The 19,206-nt window shown below is 40.8% G+C and overlaps 2 protein-coding genes across 2 annotated transcripts; both read right to left on the reverse strand.

Moving 5' to 3' along the window:
• Window positions 1-3,867: 3,867 nt before the first annotated feature.
• Window positions 3,868-14,464, reverse strand: elmod3 (ELMO/CED-12 domain containing 3). The gene is made up of 13 exons (XM_074670342.1): window positions 14,362-14,464; window positions 11,749-12,535; window positions 10,938-11,009; window positions 10,776-10,850; window positions 10,616-10,685; window positions 10,245-10,307; window positions 10,066-10,154; window positions 9,562-9,685; window positions 9,318-9,440; window positions 8,435-8,565; window positions 8,043-8,119; window positions 7,809-7,936; window positions 3,868-7,454 (listed from the first exon to the last, which is right to left on the reverse strand). The coding sequence occupies exons 2-13, from the start codon at window positions 11,782-11,784 to the stop codon at window positions 7,210-7,212; spliced, it is 1,233 nt and encodes a 410-aa protein (XP_074526443.1). The 5' UTR covers window positions 11,785-12,535; window positions 14,362-14,464; the 3' UTR covers window positions 3,868-7,209.
• A 1,856-nt stretch (window positions 14,465-16,320) lies between these two features.
• Window positions 16,321-18,943, reverse strand: star (steroidogenic acute regulatory protein). The gene is made up of 7 exons (XM_074670371.1): window positions 18,646-18,943; window positions 18,339-18,446; window positions 18,047-18,177; window positions 17,777-17,935; window positions 17,471-17,655; window positions 17,019-17,112; window positions 16,321-16,922 (listed from the first exon to the last, which is right to left on the reverse strand). The coding sequence occupies exons 1-7, from the start codon at window positions 18,707-18,709 to the stop codon at window positions 16,803-16,805; spliced, it is 861 nt and encodes a 286-aa protein (XP_074526472.1). The 5' UTR covers window positions 18,710-18,943; the 3' UTR covers window positions 16,321-16,802.
• Window positions 18,944-19,206: the final 263 nt, after the last annotated feature.

A 19,206-nucleotide genomic window follows, 5' to 3' on the forward strand; every position in this document is an offset into this window, starting at 1 on the left:
ATAAATCCCCTGCTTGTATCTCAGTTTTGCATTTCAAGACAGACCATGAAGAATTTGATTTGAGGAAAAATTACATTGCAACATGCAACAAAATCGGTGCAGGATGTGACTAAGCTTGCAAAGTATGCAGCAGATAATTCAGACTACAGTAAGGTCAGGCAGAGGCCTTTTCAACTGGCAAGGATACAGACACACAGGGGAGCTCACTGGGAAGGTCTCTCAGTTTTTTATCTCTCAGGCTGAAGCTGTTCCACAGCACTGACAGGAATCTGTACCAGCTTTTAGAAGCCTTATACAAGCAAGTGAAAGAGTATAAATTCTTCAAATTCTGACACTGGTTCTGCTGCCTAAACACATTTTAATTACAGCTATTCTAACTATTCTTTTTTAATATTACTCACTTCTTACCTTGTGAGAAACAGGAGCCAAATTCAGTTTTGAAAACGAATGCTCCCAGTGTCCCCTTCCAACAGATAGCCCACAAGAACATCAAAGAGAAGTTTGATTTTTTCTTTAGATTAAATTTAAAAAAAAAAAAAACCTTCAGCGTGCTTGTTAGATCCTATCAATAGCTTACGGCTACCAGCAGTTAGCAATCAGTCTGAGTCTGAGAACGAAAGAAAGAATGGTGACAACCCCTCCAAACTCAGAAATGTCAGTGAACAGAAACATTAGCCAGCTAACATTGGCCGTCCAACTCTAGACAGCTAACATTAGCACACATGCAGTAGTTCGCTAATGGTAGCCAGGCAACAGTAGCACGCTCATGTTAGCTAGCTATCATTAGCTCGCTAATTTAAGTCTGCAAATGTTGGCCCGCTACCATTAGCTCGCTAATGTAAGCCCGCTACCGTTAGCGAAATTACACTTTATGAGAGCCATTTTGCTCTAGCAAGTTAACATTAGTCACCCACAGCTAACAGTAGCTTAAATTAGCTTCTGCCATTAGTAAGAATGAGCAATTCAACCTCTGTTCTTCATTGATTGCGGTATGCATGTATGTATGATTTGCTTAAATCTAGACAACCTTGAACCCTTGAGCATTACTGTTTTACTTAACATTTTAATTTCATAACGCATACCTACGTTATATTCCAAATTGTGTTGGAAAAATAATTGTTCAGATAGTATTCTTTGAGAAATGTACAAAACTACACTGCAAACTAATTCAAGGTACGTCATCTGAGAAAAAAAGTGCTCTGTGCAGAGATATGGAGTGTTACATATTAAATCTGTGTTTTCAAATACTACATATATCTGACCTACTGAGAATTTAATGGAATAGGAACTAGATCTTCCTCTGACTTAAGTTCAATGCAATATGAATGGGAGGGCCACAAAGTGATTTATGACGGCTCTTATTTTGCTTAAATAATGTATATTTGTTCTTCCTAGATTCATATCTTGCAGAAGTCCAGTCATTTACCTAAATTCAATTTTATATTTACAACCAAGAAACGTGTTTTTCACTGTGCTGCTACTTAGTGCACAATAATGGGAGCAAGTAGCCACACATAGCTTTAAGTTGTTGCAGACAGAAGCAAAGAACATTTTGCAGACATTGGTTTTAATGGACCTGACATCACTTTTATGTGTGTCTTTAAAACCTTTCAAGCAAGAGTAAGTGGGGCAGTATACATTCAGCTCATACTCAGCACACAGCCTTCATCCGAGCATCAGCATCTAGGGAGCAGGAAACAATGACATCAGATAGAGAAAGAAAGAGGGAGAGAGAAAGGGAGGGGGACAAGAGAGAGTTGGGGGGAGGGAAGGCAGGCAGACGGAGTGAGAAAACTGCTGTATTCCAGCAGGCTCACTAGGTACAAATGGAAACAGACTTATATAACTCTATCCTGCTCTTTCCTTCATCCCTCAGACTAGGCATGTGGACACCTTAAACACTGGTAGGATACTTGACACATAACTGATGTCTGTGTATTACATTAAAACCCTCTTGTGAGCCTCTTAGTGATATAGCTGGAGTTCAGTCTTATATCTGTATCTGCTCTTCACTGGAACCATGTGCTCATTCAGGAAAGTAGTTATTAGTACAGACAGGCAGAACAGCAGAATATCAGCAGAAATGAAAAATGGCTCTTGGAGTGGGATATTATTCAGATTAGTGATAAAGGCTTGGCTGAAATAATTTTCCATCCTGTGTGTGTGTGTGTGTGTGTGTGTGTGTGTGTGTGTGTGTGTGTGTGTGTGTGTGTGTGTGTGTGTGTGTGTGTGTGTGTGTGTGTGTGCTATGATTCAGCAAGTCCACCACATTTCAGTCATCTGGTACTGTGGGACTGGAGCCATGAGTCTGATTAAGGACAGATGTAGAAACACGCAGCACCAAGATTCCTCAGAGGTATCCTAGCTTTACTGACCCAGAACCAAAACCTTCGATTACCTAAAAATATTACAGCGCTGTAGTACAGCTGACCTGTGATATAGAAAACCAGTTTATGGGAGTTTACATAGCGGGACTCTGTGACGTTAGAGCAATTTGTGTCCCTGATAAAGGGGGAAGCTCAGACAGAGAAGCCTTGAACTAAAACTTGCACTTACAAGAGCAAATACTAATCCTCTGCCTGAACGATCCACATTGATATTACTTTCGAGGTTCATTTGAATTTAAACAAATGGTGAGCAAATACAGATTAGGTTTGAACTCCACAGAAGCTAGAAATAAAAGTAGTTGAAAATTGGTCCACAAATATCATTCAACAGACAGGTGGGAATTATACATTTAGAAATTTTATAGCATAAACTAACACATAAATAAATATAACACCCATAGATGGTAATGTGTTGTGTTTTTAAAGCTTTGGCCCTTTCAGTGTGAGATCTGTCAAAGTGTGCACTCTAGTGGCTGAATTACAGAACAACAACTGAAACAGTGAAAGCCCAATAAATCGGGTAAGTGTGTCATAACTTTATGATACATCTGAAAAATAAACCTTGATACCTGAATGTACTGCTAATGTGCACTTTCGACCAAAATGGTAAATGGACTTGAGCTTATATAGCGCTTTTCTAGTCATGGACCACTCAAAGCTGCTTTACACCACAGGTCACACTTACCCATCCACACCCATTCGCTCTCACATTCACTCACTGATGGATCCAATCTTTACTATGACAGCTATCCATCAGTACATCTAACACAAAAAGGGGAACAGTTGACCATTTGAAAATGGTCAAAAATGAAGGTGTGACAAAAATGCAGTTACTAAATAACCATCCTTTCCCTGTAAATTATGAAACATTGACAGAACTCAGTGATATTTTGGGAAAGTTTCTTCCACATTAGATTAGTAAGTGACTAGAAAACGATAACTTTCTGAATTGTTTTTTACTTTTTGAGTTTTGGGCTGCTATTATTAAAATTGAAATAGAAAAATGAAGGAAACATTTAATTAACAGGTAATGGGTCAATTATCTCTTTGTGACTGACAGGAAAAACTTTCATGATAGTATCACATACACTATACACAATGTAAACATAATCAGAATGTGGCATGTATGTAAAATTATGCGTATTTATTCAGCTGCTTCCCCCATAAAGTGACAAAGGTTCAGTAATTCAACAGTGAGCATCCATTAGTTTTTAAACAGCATTTATTTAGCTTTCTCCATACAATACATTAAATGTACAACAGCACATACTGTATTCTGAAATTACTCTCAGTATAAAATAGGGCTTCTACAATCAAGGTACAGTCATAAAATGCTCTGAGGGACATGACGATGACGGCAACAGTAAAACACCTTCATATAAAGCGCAGGATCTTGGGAGAAGTGATTGTATTTGCCGAGCTGCTGCTGCTGCTGTAGGAAGCAGAACTTCACACACCACGCCTCTCAGAGCATCCGACATCCTGCAAGAACCCGTTTTTGTGTTTTGTTTTGTTTTTTTCTCTTGGTTCTGGTTTCACAACTGAGGCGATTTCTAAATGATGATCAACGCATAAGAATATGATCCAGTACAGCTGCAGAAAGTATAACTTTTGGTAACAAGAGAGGATAAATCAGGCCTTTTTTAAAGACACTGAATATAAAACCAAGGTCAAGGGTCAAAGCATACACCGCATCATGACTGCTAATCAAGCCAATATCTTTACAATCAAATGTTAAGCTGTTCCTTTGTGGCCACAGCTGTAAAGATTGGATTAATTCTGAGTGTTTTCCTGGACACCAAACACTTAAACACAGCAAAAGTATACTGTACTATCACTGAAGCCACAAGAAAACAGGTTTAATTCAAACATCAGCCAATTAAAGATCATTTTAAAAAGGAGGTTTGATATCTGCAGATGTGCATCGGAGCGCGCGTGGACCTATATGCTCTCTATAAATGTGTCTTTAAATAGAATGCGCTTAACATTGACCAGCTTTCTGTGTTAGTTTGCTGTTACGCAGTGCTTTAGGTGGTGAGTATACATTATATAACATGTCTAATTTGTACGAGAGAAGGCCTAGGTAGAAGGAAACGCAAAGGAGTCCAACTGAGAGGAGAAAAAGAAGAGATTTGTCTCAAGTCTTGAGGTAAGCAATGTGTTTCAGTATAATGCCCTACAGACAATCATACAGTTACAATCATTAATTCTCTATATACAAACTTCCTGATTTACATACACTGTACTGCTCCTCAGTTTAAAATTGAATAAAACTAAATGTGAGATCGTATTTGTGGTGCAATTTTTTTCAGAGGGACTAAGGGGACTAAATGATGCCTGTTTAATGAGGCGGGGGTTAATGAGCGTTATGGCTATTGAAGATGGCCTGCTTCCTCTTGCATACGTCACACATACTATCAAATATCTACAACAGTGCAAATATTTCTGTTCAATCAAGACACTCGCAAATAATAAGCTAAACTACATCAGCTCATTTCTGAAGTCGCATGGTGGAGGAAGGAGTTGGCTGAGTACGACAATTTGAGTAGATGCTGACACAGAAAATGTACATGCCCGGGTATTCTACGTATATAACCATGAGGTCTGCATGTATTAGGGGATCACATCAACTCTGTGTACTGCGTTACATGAATGGAGGAGGTCTAATGTGGCACAGTGGCTCAAAAGAAAGAAAAAAACAAGGTAGCAAGGACCAACCAACATGGCTCCACCAGATGTAGGCACCATTTTCACTGTTACCTTCTTAGAAGACAAACTGAGCTCACTAACATGTCCAAGGTTATCCCACATCTCTCCAAAACATACGCCGCGCCACCTCAATGTGTGTCCACTGAAGGAGACCTAATGCAAATACGAAATAAATGTGCTATAGTAGTAACAGTTTGCGCACTCATAGACACTACATACTGTAACTAAGACATGACATCAACAAGCTTTACAAAGAGGAGGAGGAGGAGGCTATAAGATGCTACAGTACTAGTGCTACCTGAACATGCTACAGATTGAGACTACGACGATGGGAGACGGTTTCACATTAGCACAGAGCAGGAACCAGCTTTGCTGAGGAGCTCTACCCATTCTGAAACCAGCTGTGTGGTTTTTAAAAAAAGCAAACCAAAGAATGTGTTCCTTCAGGAGAATTCTTCAGAAATGTTATGTACCATTGTTAAAATGACTGAAGTACCAACTGTGCAGCCTGATGGATCAAGTACTTAGTAAAGCTGGCTTATTGTGTGCAGAGGAAAGCACCCCATCTGTAGTCAGTTCCTGTCATACAACACACACACACACACACACACACACACACACACTCGCACACATATTCTCTCACACACGGACACATTCATTTGCACAAGCACACAAAACCCTGAAGTTAGGAACGATGTCTATCGTCACACAGCACTATCGTTTTGATTATCGTTGAGTAAGAGCTGGGATTGCATACTGTACCATATTTCTCCTTAGAGAGGCACCCTTCATCGCTATCAGCTCACTCATCTCATCTCTCACACACACACACACTCAGATACACACAGGAATAAACTTTGAACTGGTCAAAAAAAAAAAATTACAATCACATGCTTTATAACGGAATGTAGAGAAAGCTCATACCAGACCTTGATTTTAGCCGGGACCAAACCAAACGCCCACACATGCGCACAAACACACACGCGCACACATACACACGCTGTTATGAAGCGTCTCTTCAGCTCTAACTGCAACAAAAGTGAAGAAGTCAGAAGATTTTCACACATTCTTGTGAAATAATCAACCAGCTTCATTGCTATTTTCTGAAGTGCTTTTGCACATTACCAACTGTAACGTAATTACAGCTGTCCCCTTCAGAAAAAAATAAGATCATCATTTTTTAAAATTATTTAAAATATATCCCCCTTATCAAGTGGGAGCTCTGGAGCTAGTCTATTAGACCTCTGACAACAAACACCTCGAGTACACCAACACCTGGCTACACCTTTGCACAACCAGACTAAATGTCCATTCATCTTTCACGTGTTGAATATTCAAAACGACCAAACCTTCAAAGAAAGATGCACCAACTATTACAACAGCCACTACGAGCACCTTCTCTACCTTCTCAGGTTTTCACAATCCACTTCTATTTCCCGTGCTGTGTCTGTGGATCCTGGTTCATGTCCCTCTCATCCTCATAAACTTAAGAAAATGTTCAACAAGACATCTGACAGGGCAGCCCTTTGCTTCGATAAAAGCCATGAGCGAGCTCACGTTGAAGAGTTATCTTAGGAGTGAGTCAGGACACAGGGCCTGTTAAAAAGCTGATGCCCCCACCTCTGCAATGCTGACATACTCTGACAAAAGAATTAGAGACGCAAGTGTGTGTGTGTTTTGGACTGCTAGGCAGGTAGAGTTTGACCACAAGAATTTGGCAGCTATTCATTTGGCTACTGAATCCACAGAAAAGAGCGAACATTCACTTTCTCACTGTTTTTGTGACATCTTGTGTTTCTGACCTGCATGGCCTCTTTATGTTTGACTGTCAAAAAAAATTATAATTAAAAAAGAAATCAAATATAGCTCTGAGAGACCCCTTTAGCTTAATCTGAAAGCTTAATCAAAGTGCAGCACTCCAGCATGAGAGGAGGAGTGGAAGTGTTTGAATGGGTTCAGACAGCAGGTCCTGGATCAGGGTCTGGTGGGGGTCTAGCTCTCTGAGAGTAAGCCACTCACACATACTGTAATAGATATACTCACAAACGGGATTGCTCACACACATTCACATACACACATACACACACTCACACACTCTCACAAAGAGTCTAGCTTAGATGAGTCTGGCCTCTCCCTCCATGTCTGGCGGCAGATCACACACTCCTGTGAAGTGCATCTCCTTTCCCTTGCTCCCCGTCCCGGCTCTGGCCCCACGCTCCCCTAAGCTGGGAGAGGACTGCTGGGCCTGCGGGTCTGGCGATGTCCCACGGGGGATTCCACCTGCCCGTTTCTCTTTCAGGAAGACCTCTAGTCGGCGCAGCATCTGCTTGGGGTTCTTTTTGGCAAACAGCTCCACTTCTGAAGGGTTAGAAAACACAGAAACAGGGATTCACACCGAGAGGACAATCTGTGCTTGAGTCTCTGTGATCTGACTGTTGACTGTAAGTAAAGACTTATGTCTCATGCTCTCTTGCTTTAGGTTGGATGAGAATTCTTATGTCTGTTAAATACAAAGCAATCAGGAGAAATAGGTTCGCCTAGATACATCAGGAGGTCAAAGGAAACAACTGATAGCACATTCAGGCAGATGAGTTATGAGCTAATTTATCTGTGTAAAAACAGATACAAACATGTCAGGTTATGGGCTTTATCACAGGTCATATGCAGTCTTTTTTTTAGCAATGATAAGAATTCATTGCAGTTTTTCTTTACCTTTAAGCACAAAGCCAGAGTCTACAATGGTCTTCTGTTGGGTCTTCCACAGTTGGTACAGGTGCAGATAAGTGGCGACGTAGAACTCATTCAGCACACCAACAACTTGCTGACGACGATTGCACTCCCTGATTGGATGATGAACAGAGAGAGATGTTGGGGTGAGAAGAAAAACTCGAACATCCAACCTCAAGAAGGTGCTGTAAAACAAAAAACCAAGGCCCAGTGACTCACTTGGACAAGGCCTCCTCTCTGAGTACTTGCAGAGCGATGCGGGTCATGTTGATTGACATCACACTGAATGGAAAGTTCTGAAACAGATAAAAACCCCACAAAACTTGGGTCCATGGGGAGTACTTGCAAAGGCTACCAGAGCAAGTCTTGAAACAAGCTCGTCTAGTAGCCGACCTTATTGATCCCTGAGGGGAAATTCTCTTTTGCTCTAATTCCCTCTGTGGGAGAACAGAGGTCAGGGTCAGCTACAAAGCAGCACGCCTGGAGAAGGAGGAGTTTTAGTTTCTCTTTGAAGAATCAGTGAAATTTGAGCCTTTGCTCAGTCGTCCACGATAATCATATACATAAATCACAGTGCCGAACAAATTAACTCTTTCATGGCTTGGTGATACCTGTGTGGGGTGCTGTGATAACTTGTAGATGTCTCTAGCCAGCGGTAGAGTCTCTGGGTCCATCACAAAGTACAGAGTGTGCATCAGTCCCAGGAAACCAGTGCCACGTAGGTCAGTGGCTGGATCTGTACCTGCATTACACAAAAAACACCACTACAAGTGAAAGGAATCATTTTTCTTGGGTACAAATTAGAGCTGAAACGATTCCTTGAATGATTTGAGGTACTCGATTACAAAAAATACTCTAGTAATTTTCTCTGCCTCGAGGAATTGTTTAACTTTAAAAAAGATCAAAGAGTGGTATTTCAAATAGAGCTGAGGCCATATTAAGAGAGTTTTCAGACCCCTCAAGCTACCTCTTTTACAAAATAGCAACTAGCAACAAATCTAGCTTCTTTTCTGGAGTTTGGTGACTAATGGGTCCGCAACATTTGATGAGATGTACAAGACACAAAAAATGTGTTAGTGTTTTTACAAATTTTGGAGCTACCAAAGCAAGTGCTCTTATTGACATGCTGTATCAGAAAATCCTATTTCTTACAGAGAAAAAATTTCATTTGATAAATAACTGCTCTGAAACTAAACAAAAATGTATTTTATCCGATTACTCGATTAATCAATGGGATTTTCAGCAGAATACTCGAATACTAAAATATTCGATAGCTGCAGCCCTAGTACAAATACTTTCAATAATTATGTAACAGGCTGTCTTCGCCAATATGACCACTTGAGCTTGAGTTTTCAGAAACATCATCAAGTTTATTAATTTTCCGCTTTACAGAATCTGATAATAATGTTTAAAATGTGAAATTATTGAACTCTAATTCACATGAATACAAAATGCTGGATATGTTAATTGTAAGGAAGTATAAACCTGTCTTACCCTGAAAGCCGATGTTTTCCCAGTGTGTCCCAAAGCGAGGACAATCCAACCTGCTGCCAATCAACCTTTTATAGATGGTCTGCAGGACACGCATGTGGACTGTTTGGCTGTTGTCCACATGACCTACGCAGAGAAAGAAACACAAAACATGTAAAAGTTGAAATCAGAGAATTATTCTCAATGTTCATGAGTTTAACACCAGATGCTATGGTTGAACCAACAGACCCGGCAAACTAACACTCACACTGTGCGATGGCAAAGACCAGATCCCTCTCTTCCAGGAGCTCCCTGTGCAGCCGGGGAGGTCCGAACAGGAAATGTGTGATGGCAGCGAGACCTGTCCTGCGTATGGTTGGTTGGATGTTTTTCTGCACATGGAGATGGGGACAGAAAATGTGTCATTAAAATGACAGAAAGAGCCACCAATAAAATTCAGGAACTTATAATCAGTCCACAAGAGATATGCAACTAATCTACCGCGACTTTAACTATGTCATAGTTACGTAGTTAAAATACCAAAGCAGTTCTCTTCTTGTTTTGAAATTTACTCCGTCTTTGTCTTTCTAAAAATGGTGTATTATGATAAAAAGACAGGGTAGAAGAGCATCTTCGAATTCCCCATTGAGCCATCTTTGTGCCTTTACCTCATTCTTTCCAACAAACTCCTCCTCCTGCTATTATTTGAGACCAAGCCATTATTGAAATATGAGCTTTGATTTGAGAATTATTGCTGTGCAGCATTCCTTACCAGCAAGTCCCCAAGGTCTGTGGTCTGAAAGTACTGCAGGGCTTCATTGAAGGAGATGAGCGGTGTGGGGTTTGATTCCTCACTAAGAGCTGGAGGACATGACGGCAAAAGTAAGAAACTTGGAGAGGAGAAATGAATCAAATTTTGATGTGAACAGGTGAGAGTTACATGCATCTCACCTGGTTGAACGTTCTCCAGAGCCTCCCACTCCTGCCTGGCCTTTTCCAAATCATCATCTTCTTCTGTGAAGATAAGTTAAAGACACAACATGAAAGCCACAAACTCACATTATACTTCACAGTTTAAGACAGAGGAAGAGTATCTGCTCCCTGACTGACTGACGCCATCCTCTATCATTAATCCTTCCTGTTCAACAGCCTGCCTTAGACTCTGCCTCTGAGACCCCCTGCATGCTCCATGCATGCAACCTGCACCCCTAAGGGCAGCTGTATCTTTAACACTTCCCTGGTATCCAAGATACACCCACAGACTCCTGTGGGAAGAGAACATGACACAAATGAGACGTTGTGTGAGAGTATGAGTGTGTTACCTTCGGGCTTAGGCTGGTCTCCTCCGGCTACCAGGGTCTGCAGGAGACCATTCTGCTTCAGTGCTGAAATCTGGACCATGACCCCACAGTTTATTACTGTATTAAATGCAAGCAGCGTCACATTTATTGGAGTAAGAATCAAATATAGGCATGTTCTTACCGGCAGGGATCGGAGTGGTGCGCTGCCATTGGTGTGGTCTTTGACAGTATGACTTAGTATCAGTCCATTCATGACCTGAAAGGTAAAAAGTCAAAAAGACATAATATAAATCAAAGACTACTCAAGAAAAATGAATCACGCTGCATTTTTAACTTCACTCACAGGCTTATGGTTGGAGTGTCCATTGGTGATTTCCTCTAATGGTTTACATTCATGAGACAAACCATTTAGGCTCTAGAAAGACATAAAAAACAGCAGATGATTTAAATATTTACAGAATGTAAAAACATTCAGCTTTTGTTTTATGATAGCTGCATGTGTCACAATCACCATTTGTTAGTTCTGGCATCTAAAAGTACATCAAAGTCTAGGTAATTAACAAAAAAAAAGTTTTTAAAAGATAAACCTCTTCAAAACACTTCTCATTTGTTGTTTGAGTAGAAGCACGCATTAGGAATAAGGCTTTGTAGGGATGCACCCCCTTAGAGGATCACTGCCCCTGCCATGTTAGGTTGGATCCAGCCAGGAAAGGGGACATACTTATCCCACTGTTTACAGAAGAAGCAAAACACAAGGCTAAAGGCCAAGGAGGAGAAGTAATGTTGCGGCTAGAGAACCAAGCTGAGGATAAGGGAAGTGCCCTGTCAGCTGCCTCCATGGCAACATCCAAAGCGAGCCAGAGCAGAGATTACAGCTAAAGCAGAGGCAGCAGGGTTGACCTTAGGCCTCAAGTTAAACACATGTGACAGAACTACTTAAACAAGTGCCTTCTTACATGTTTAATATGGCACTATAGAGAGAAACAGGAAGAGTAAAGTTTCTATGAGTGTGGTAAAACAGCACCAAGTTCCATTTTACTGAGTGACACAGCAGGGTTTAATTTGTTTTGATGATGTTAAGTTGCTGTAAACCAAAACACTGGGATGAGATTACCAATTAGAAACTTAAAAGTCCAAAGGTGAAATAGTGTTACCTCAGTGTGGGCTGTGACATCAATGTCCTCTTCCATTGCATATGAGTGTGTTAGCTGGAGAGTGTGTTCCTGATCCGGGCCTCTAAAGGCTTCTGTAGTCACAGACTAAGCTGGGCTGAGGAGCGGATGCAAAGACCACCATGGTGTCTGTAGTGCACATTTGTAGTGTCTGCATGTATCTTTGCTCCTCTCCTTTCTTCCTCATATAAGCCGAGAAATCAACGTCCAGTCACCAGTAGGATCGTGCAAAACTGTCCCTGGTGCTCGTTGTACACACCATATTCTCTTTTTCTGTGTAATAGTGATGTTACTGTGAGTTTGATGGTAGATCAGGTTTGTAGCTGCTCAAAAGTCAAACCCTGAGCAGGCACGCTGACAGAAACATGCAGGTCTCAGTCTATAAGAGCTGGGACACACAAGGATATGTCTGTCCATCAACACACAAGTTTCCTGGAAAGCTGCCTCCTTCCTGTCCTCCACGGATCTGCTAGGCTGTTGAGTTCCCTCCCCAGCCCCATTAGAGATGAACAGACAATGGATGAGGACATCGTTTCTCCGGACTGGGCTCTCCTTGTACGAGACAAATCATTATTTTGGTACTCTCAATGATTCCGGTTCAGTTGGGTTTAATTTACTTGCACAAAAGCTGCTTTATGTCTGCAGCCTCTCATGAAACAGCAGTTTGCATCCAAAGTAAGAACTGCAGATGTACAATGGGACATAGGTCATGGATAGAGTTCTCTGGCGGCCAAAGTCCTGAGGAGGGGCTGTCGTATGTTCACAGAATCTGAAAAACATAGCAAAAGGATGGTTCAATGATACAAAGATGAATCAGAGATGCATGGGCATGATACAAAAGGTACTTGTCAAAATAAGTTAATGAATTAAATTGAATTAAACTGAGCTCTTTTCATGCAAAATTATATAGTACTAGTTTGCAGCAAAAAAAACAACAACAGTAACAACCAATAAGTAAAAACAAGATATAATATTTATGAGAGAGAATATATAAAATATATTTAAGTATACTCTTCATCGGGAGATTTCGTTTTGAGTCACTTGTGGTGATCTCTGTGGACGAAGCAGTGCCTCTTATCTTTTTACTTAATTTGTGGTGTCTAGGGATGGGTACCGAATTAGGTACTTTTAAAGGTACCGACCGAATTCTGGCAAAAATACTGAGTATCGATTCATGTAAAACCATAAGGTACCATGTTTAGGTACCTAAATGCATCGTTGTGACTGTGAGAGAGTGGAAGAGTAGGAGATTTTCCATGCTAATTGATATTTTTTTTTATCACACACAAACACAGAAAAGTATAGAAAACTGGTACCAGTGAGTACCCGTACCGAATGCCAGGTACTGGGTATCAGTACCATATCGTTTTAAATGTGAAAGGTACCCATCCCCAGTGGTGTCTATATCTTTTTCTTTCTTCTTCATTTTTTCCATTTCCATCCTTAAAATCTCTTCCTGCATATTTTAACAGTAGGATCACTTAATAAAAGGGCTTTGAATCGGATAATGAAAAGAAAATAGCCATATCTCCTGCATACTGGACATCATTTACCGTGGTATGTTCGCCATGTGTTGATTTTAGTCATGTAAAGAAGTATGAAGTTGTAGTAAAGCTAGTTTATTATTGATTAACATGTTCATAGCATACCTCAGTCCAAAACTGAACTCTTAACATGGGTGTTTACTTTTAATAGCTATTTCAAGCAATTCTACTTTATTCATATTATTAAACGACTTTAAAAGCATTATTTCACATTTTTTATGCAGCAAAAGGTTGAAATTGAAATTTGTCTTATCTCATTTAGTAAAGGCACCAAACACTGAACAACATAGCATAAAAACGATTTAAAGTTATATGATCCCATTTAACTAAGGAGGTTAATACAGTTTATAGAATGAACCCACCATGAATTGACGACATTTAGTTTAAGTAGTTTGAATGATTTGCTTTAAAACCTTCCAAAGTATAGGTTTTACTTATAACGGTTATTTTAACAGAGAAGTACAGTAGTAAATCACAGCAGGATAACAGAAAAAAAAAAAAACTTCAAAATGCATTTTATACCGAACTCACAGAGTCGTGTAAAACAAAGAGCACTCACCGAGTCAAATAAAAACCATAAGTAAAATGTTATTTTCCGTATCGTTTGAGGAGTGTGAGCTGTTACAGATACTGTATCAGCCTGGCAACATTTTCTTTAGCAACCAACCAGCTAGCAATATGTCAGCTAGCAACCCCGCAGGCACAAAGACGCAGCTTCAGCTTCTCCACAAACCCACTATGCAAAAACTACATGCAATACATGCAATGCAGCCAGAACTGTCCGCAAACACCCTAACTATTTCTGTGAAAAGTATCGTGAGCAGTTAAAGAGTTAAGAGCAAACCAACACAAGAAAAGCCAGCTGTCAGGCTAACTAACGGGCTAGCAGTAGCTCTATTGAACTGTAACGGGGATGGAGTCGGTGACCAAATCCGACAGCTTCACACGGATTCATTTGCTTTGTCATAACGACACAGTCAAAACGCTACAAAACACAGCCTGCTGCGGCCTGTCCAACGATATTACACGGTATGAAGCGTTTTAAAAGTACCTCAGTTTCTGACTGTTTCTCCCTCCAATCTCAGCTTCCCTTCCCCCGTCCAGTGGCCACGGTAATTTCAAGTGCATCTTGGGAGTTGTGGTTTCCTGTCAGACCTTAGCTTCATTACGTCATTGCATTCAGATATTGAAGGCTCAGAGCAGGAAGGCTTGGCCTCTTTTTCTGTCCCCATCTCCCATCAGCACAGACAGACACTCTTCTTCTTTAAAAGAAAGCAGTGAAAATATTTGAGGATGAATCTTTTCAAAAGAAAGCTTGAAGAAAACATGCATCCACATTTTTTTTATAAACAGTTTTCTTTAATGATCAGCCATTTCCTGTTGTTTTCTTGAAATTATGACTTATTTTTCTTATGATGTCAGGATAACTAAGATGCTTTCCTCTTTGTAATTCCCACCAATTTACCTCCTTATCAAGGGATAACATCGTTTGTTTTCTCATTTAATTGTGGAATAATTTTCTGATGATCTACAAAATAAAGCAGAAAGATCCTTAATGCAACAGGCCAGACCACAGCATGCAGTATAATGCCTACTTTAAGGGTTAGTCGGGTCTATTTCTTTATATGTTCTCTGATGATTTATGATCATCTGACATTAAGACAGTTTCTGAGGGAGATAAACCTGGTATCACAAGAAAACAGGAAATACAATCTGTGGGTGCATATCCACAAGGCACTACCACACAATCAGATCATGCATATAAATCCAATGGAAATGCCTGTTATATAAACATTTTATTTTAACTTTGACAGTGTTTGGCAGCCCCATTAAAGTGCAAAGATCTGGCCTATATTTCTCCCTTACAATTGAGTTTAGAGTTGAAATACAGTCAAGGACACATAGACGGATATTGAACAGAAAAAAAGAAACAAATTTAATCAAGTCTGTCATCAGTGCCAGGGATCCAGTATGACTGCCAGATAGTTTGTTTTGTCTTCCTGGATAATTTTCCCTGTCTTGACCCCGAATTTCTCCGCTCTCCACTTTAGACAAATAATGAAACTGGATCTCCAAGTGGCTACAACCCTCCTCACATCTGCTTATGTTCAGATTTTGAGGGATTTCAAGCTGATGTCAATTATTACCCACAGGAACATTCTTTCAAGGAAGAAAAATATTTGTTTTGCATTACACAAGCCAGCCCTGTGAGCTTTCCTGATGAAGTTTGTTTTATTTAGAGTGCAGCTCTGGAGTCAGAATCAACAAGACTGGGCATTTGTCTTCCAGGCCTAAATTCTCAAAAGCGTGACTGGAAACAGTAAAAATCAGCTACCACAGATCTCTACTTGCTTTTTTTTTCACCTCGGAAACTTCCTTCAGGTCTCAGTGGTGTGTAATAATGACACAATTCTGCAGTTGTGCTGGCGAGTGTCTTGAAGCCTAGTTAACCGAGTGAAACAGGGAGTGAAAAGGGTGCTACATCCAAGAAAATGAGCTGTTACAAAACCGTTTGGATCGATTATAACTACACAAGATAGGAAAAAATGTTACACAACTCTCAATAATGGAGGACAGATTTCCTGTTTGGGATGAAATTCATCGTTACTTGATCTTGGGGAATGTGCTGCTGGCTCACGTCGAACTGCTCGCTCTTTGCTGGGCTCCTCACACATCTAAACAGCCAAACACCTGCTCGTTCTGGCAAACCCTCAGTCTGAAAACCCATCAAGGAGAAGAGAGACATTTTTTATGAAGCGAAACTTTTCATAGTTTTAAAAAGAAGCCTTGAATGATTTCTTCTCCTCCCTGGTGAATGGGAATCACTGTACAGTTAACTTTCAGTTTTTTTGTTCAGTTTTTTTGTTTCACTGTTTAGCTTAGCTCCCCCTACTCCTTCCCTCTCAGAGGTTATCATTTCTGAATGAGTAAAACGTGACAAAAGAATTGTTTTACAAGCTTTTATTTTGGTTCCCATGCATTACATACAGACAGTGATCTCTCTCTGAGCTCCTCAACCATCAGAACAATAAATTCATAAAGACATAAATACCAATCACAATAATCTTTACACTTTGCAGTCTGTGTAATGCATGTGTGTGTGTGTGACACCAATAAATAAGATAGGGTAATAAAAGTGCAGTTTCACAGTAGAGGGAGGGACAATAAATGGATTGTTATCAGGAGGAAACAATGTTCGGTTTGTTACTCTGACTCAACATGTCTGGAGTGGATTGATGTGAATGAAAAGTTCGAGCAATCAAAACACAAAACATAAGGTCTGGTTGCTAAAAGATTAACACTCTCTATATAAAAAGGGGGCAAGATAAACACACTTTTAACAGTTGAGTAACATCCATGCTCAGTTTTTCCTAAAGTCTCAGACAGGTGTCATCTGATTTGTTTCATACTCTGTTCTTCTTTTATATTAAGCAGATCTATTTGATTTTTTTTAATGAGCTCACTGTGCCAAAGCTCGAGAGGCATCTTGTGTCAGCAGGCGTGAGCCATCTCCATGGAAGTGTTGTTCGCCATCCTTTGCCTGAGGTGGTTCGCAAAGTCCACCTGCGTCTGAGAGAGCACTCTGTTTATGATAGTCTTTGGGATCCACCCCTAAAGATGACGAAGACAGTGTTAGACTCGATAAAATGCAGTTTTTTCCTTTTAATAAGTTTTGAAAACGTGACAGTGACAGTGACAGTTATTTACCTTCAGATCTATATTTAGCAACCAGGTAAACTTGGTCTTATTTGGGTCTCCAGCACAGGGTTTCAGTACTATACAGGTAGGCCCATTCTCCGCCCTGAAAAATGAAGAGATTAGAGATATTATTGTGTTGTTTCCTTATCTTTTTTTTCTTTTTCATATTTATGTGAATTATTATGTGGAGCATGCTGACTATGGGCAATGTGCAATAAGCTGTGACAGTCTGTGGTATGTGCTTCTCTTTATGTGGACTCTTGTTTGCTGTTAGTGTTCTTTATTTCTTAATTCAACTGTGATGGCACCAACGCATAAACTGGAGTCTATAAAAACTTTTTCTACCCAGACAAAAAGTACATTGTGTTGAGGAACCATGTTGTTCTGTTCTTCACTGTAATGTATTATTGCTATCTGGAATATAACATCTCATGAAAAGTTGTTGATTTTTATCAGCTCACCTAACTACACCCCTCTGCTCGGGCATCTTTGGGTGCTGAGTGGACATCCCAGCCAGGAAGCAGGTGGAGCCTCGACGCTTGGCACAGCGAACGCTGACAAAGTCCCTTGGCCCCACCACATTGCCAGGTGTCTCTGCAGACACCTCGTGTGTAACCATCGTTTCTGGGCCTATCTTCTGAAGAATCTGTCATTGATACCAATGAAAAACATCATCACTTCTGTTCGAGTCCTTCAGCGATGTCACAAAACAGCATCCTCAAGTATCCCTGTTTATAATCTGAAGAGCTGTGCTGTGCCCCTCTCACCTTGACCTGCTTAACGTTAGGGTTCCAATCGCCCATCTGCTCCATATTTCCCACCAGCTCTCGATAAAGATTGTCGGGATGTTGCTCCAGCATCACTTCCAGCTTGAACACCTTCCCGATGTCAGGCAAAGTTTTACTCAGGACTTTGTCTCCATTTGCCTTTTTTTAACAAAAGAAGAAAAATTTGTTTTTACAGAATGGATGTCATCAGATTAGCTCACGTCAGTTCTCATCAGAACTATGAGGAGTGATGTCCTGTTTTGTACTTACAGCAACAGTTTCAACCGTCCAGCCATCCTGTTCGCTGAGGATGCTGATGGCCTTTTGCAGAGCATCCTCTCCTTGCTTCACATAAGACATCTCTTCCAAGCTGTACCCCTCCTTCTCTTCAATACGGGAGCCTGAAGAACAAGGAGCGCAGGAAGTACAGTCAACTATCACTCTCAGTTTAAACTAAAACTTCATTGAATATACAGTTTTTCTTGTAATATCAAGACCTGCTCTTGAGTATTTCTGCCTGTGTGCAAGTCATTAACTCAAATGATCCCACTAAAAGGCTTACTGAGGATGGAGCTTCGTCTGCGGACTTGGCTGATCCAGTTACTGGGGCCCGGTCCTGCCAGTCTGTGCAGCTCGTGGTGAATGGCAACCATGGCATTTTTCCTCAAACCTGGGATCCAGAAAGCACAGTTGGTTCATTTCTTAATTCATTCATTTTACACACAGCAATCAGAAGGGAGCTAATAAGACAGCAAAGAATATTTTACTACTTTTAATCAAACTGAACAGATAATGAGTAGTATTAAGTACAAGCAAAACTGTGCTGAAATTTGGGCAAGGCCAGAGCTCTAACGGTCACTCTCACCCACCTGTCATGTTCCTCATGTGCCTGTAGGAGATGCCAGCACACAGTTTGAAGGTTGCAGGCAGCATTTTCTGTTTCAGCTTTTAGAGAACAAAGAACCTGAAGAAGTAGATCACAAATATTCAGACGCTGACTGAGCTGAAGATCTCTTTGGAAGACGTGGAAAAGCAGCTGAGAGGTTGCTGTGGAAAAGGCTTGTGTCTCTGTCTGTGGCTGACTGAAAGCATCTGTATATATAAGAGCACTGCCCACAAGGCCGCCGTGCTATCGCCTCGTAGATAAACACACACATCACTTCACTCATCCAACGGCCATGTTGCCAAGGTTGCCAGGCGGACACGACGAGCATGTCTCAGACTCTCACAAACACTGTGTGAGATAACGTCCAGTGCCTAGGCCCACTGCATTGCTCACACACACACACACACACACACACACACACACACACACACACACACACACACACACACACACACACACACACACACACACACACACACACACACACACATTCTAGTGCAACAGTGTGTGACAGGAAAGAGCAGCCTCACTTCAATGATGACAG

The sequence above is a fragment of the Halichoeres trimaculatus genome, unplaced genomic scaffold, assembly GCF_033239565.1.
Source record: "Halichoeres trimaculatus isolate MK-OKI-2021-1 unplaced genomic scaffold, fHalTri1.1 fHalTri1_scaffold_5, whole genome shotgun sequence".
NCBI lineage: Eukaryota > Metazoa > Chordata > Actinopteri > Labriformes > Labridae > Halichoeres > Halichoeres trimaculatus.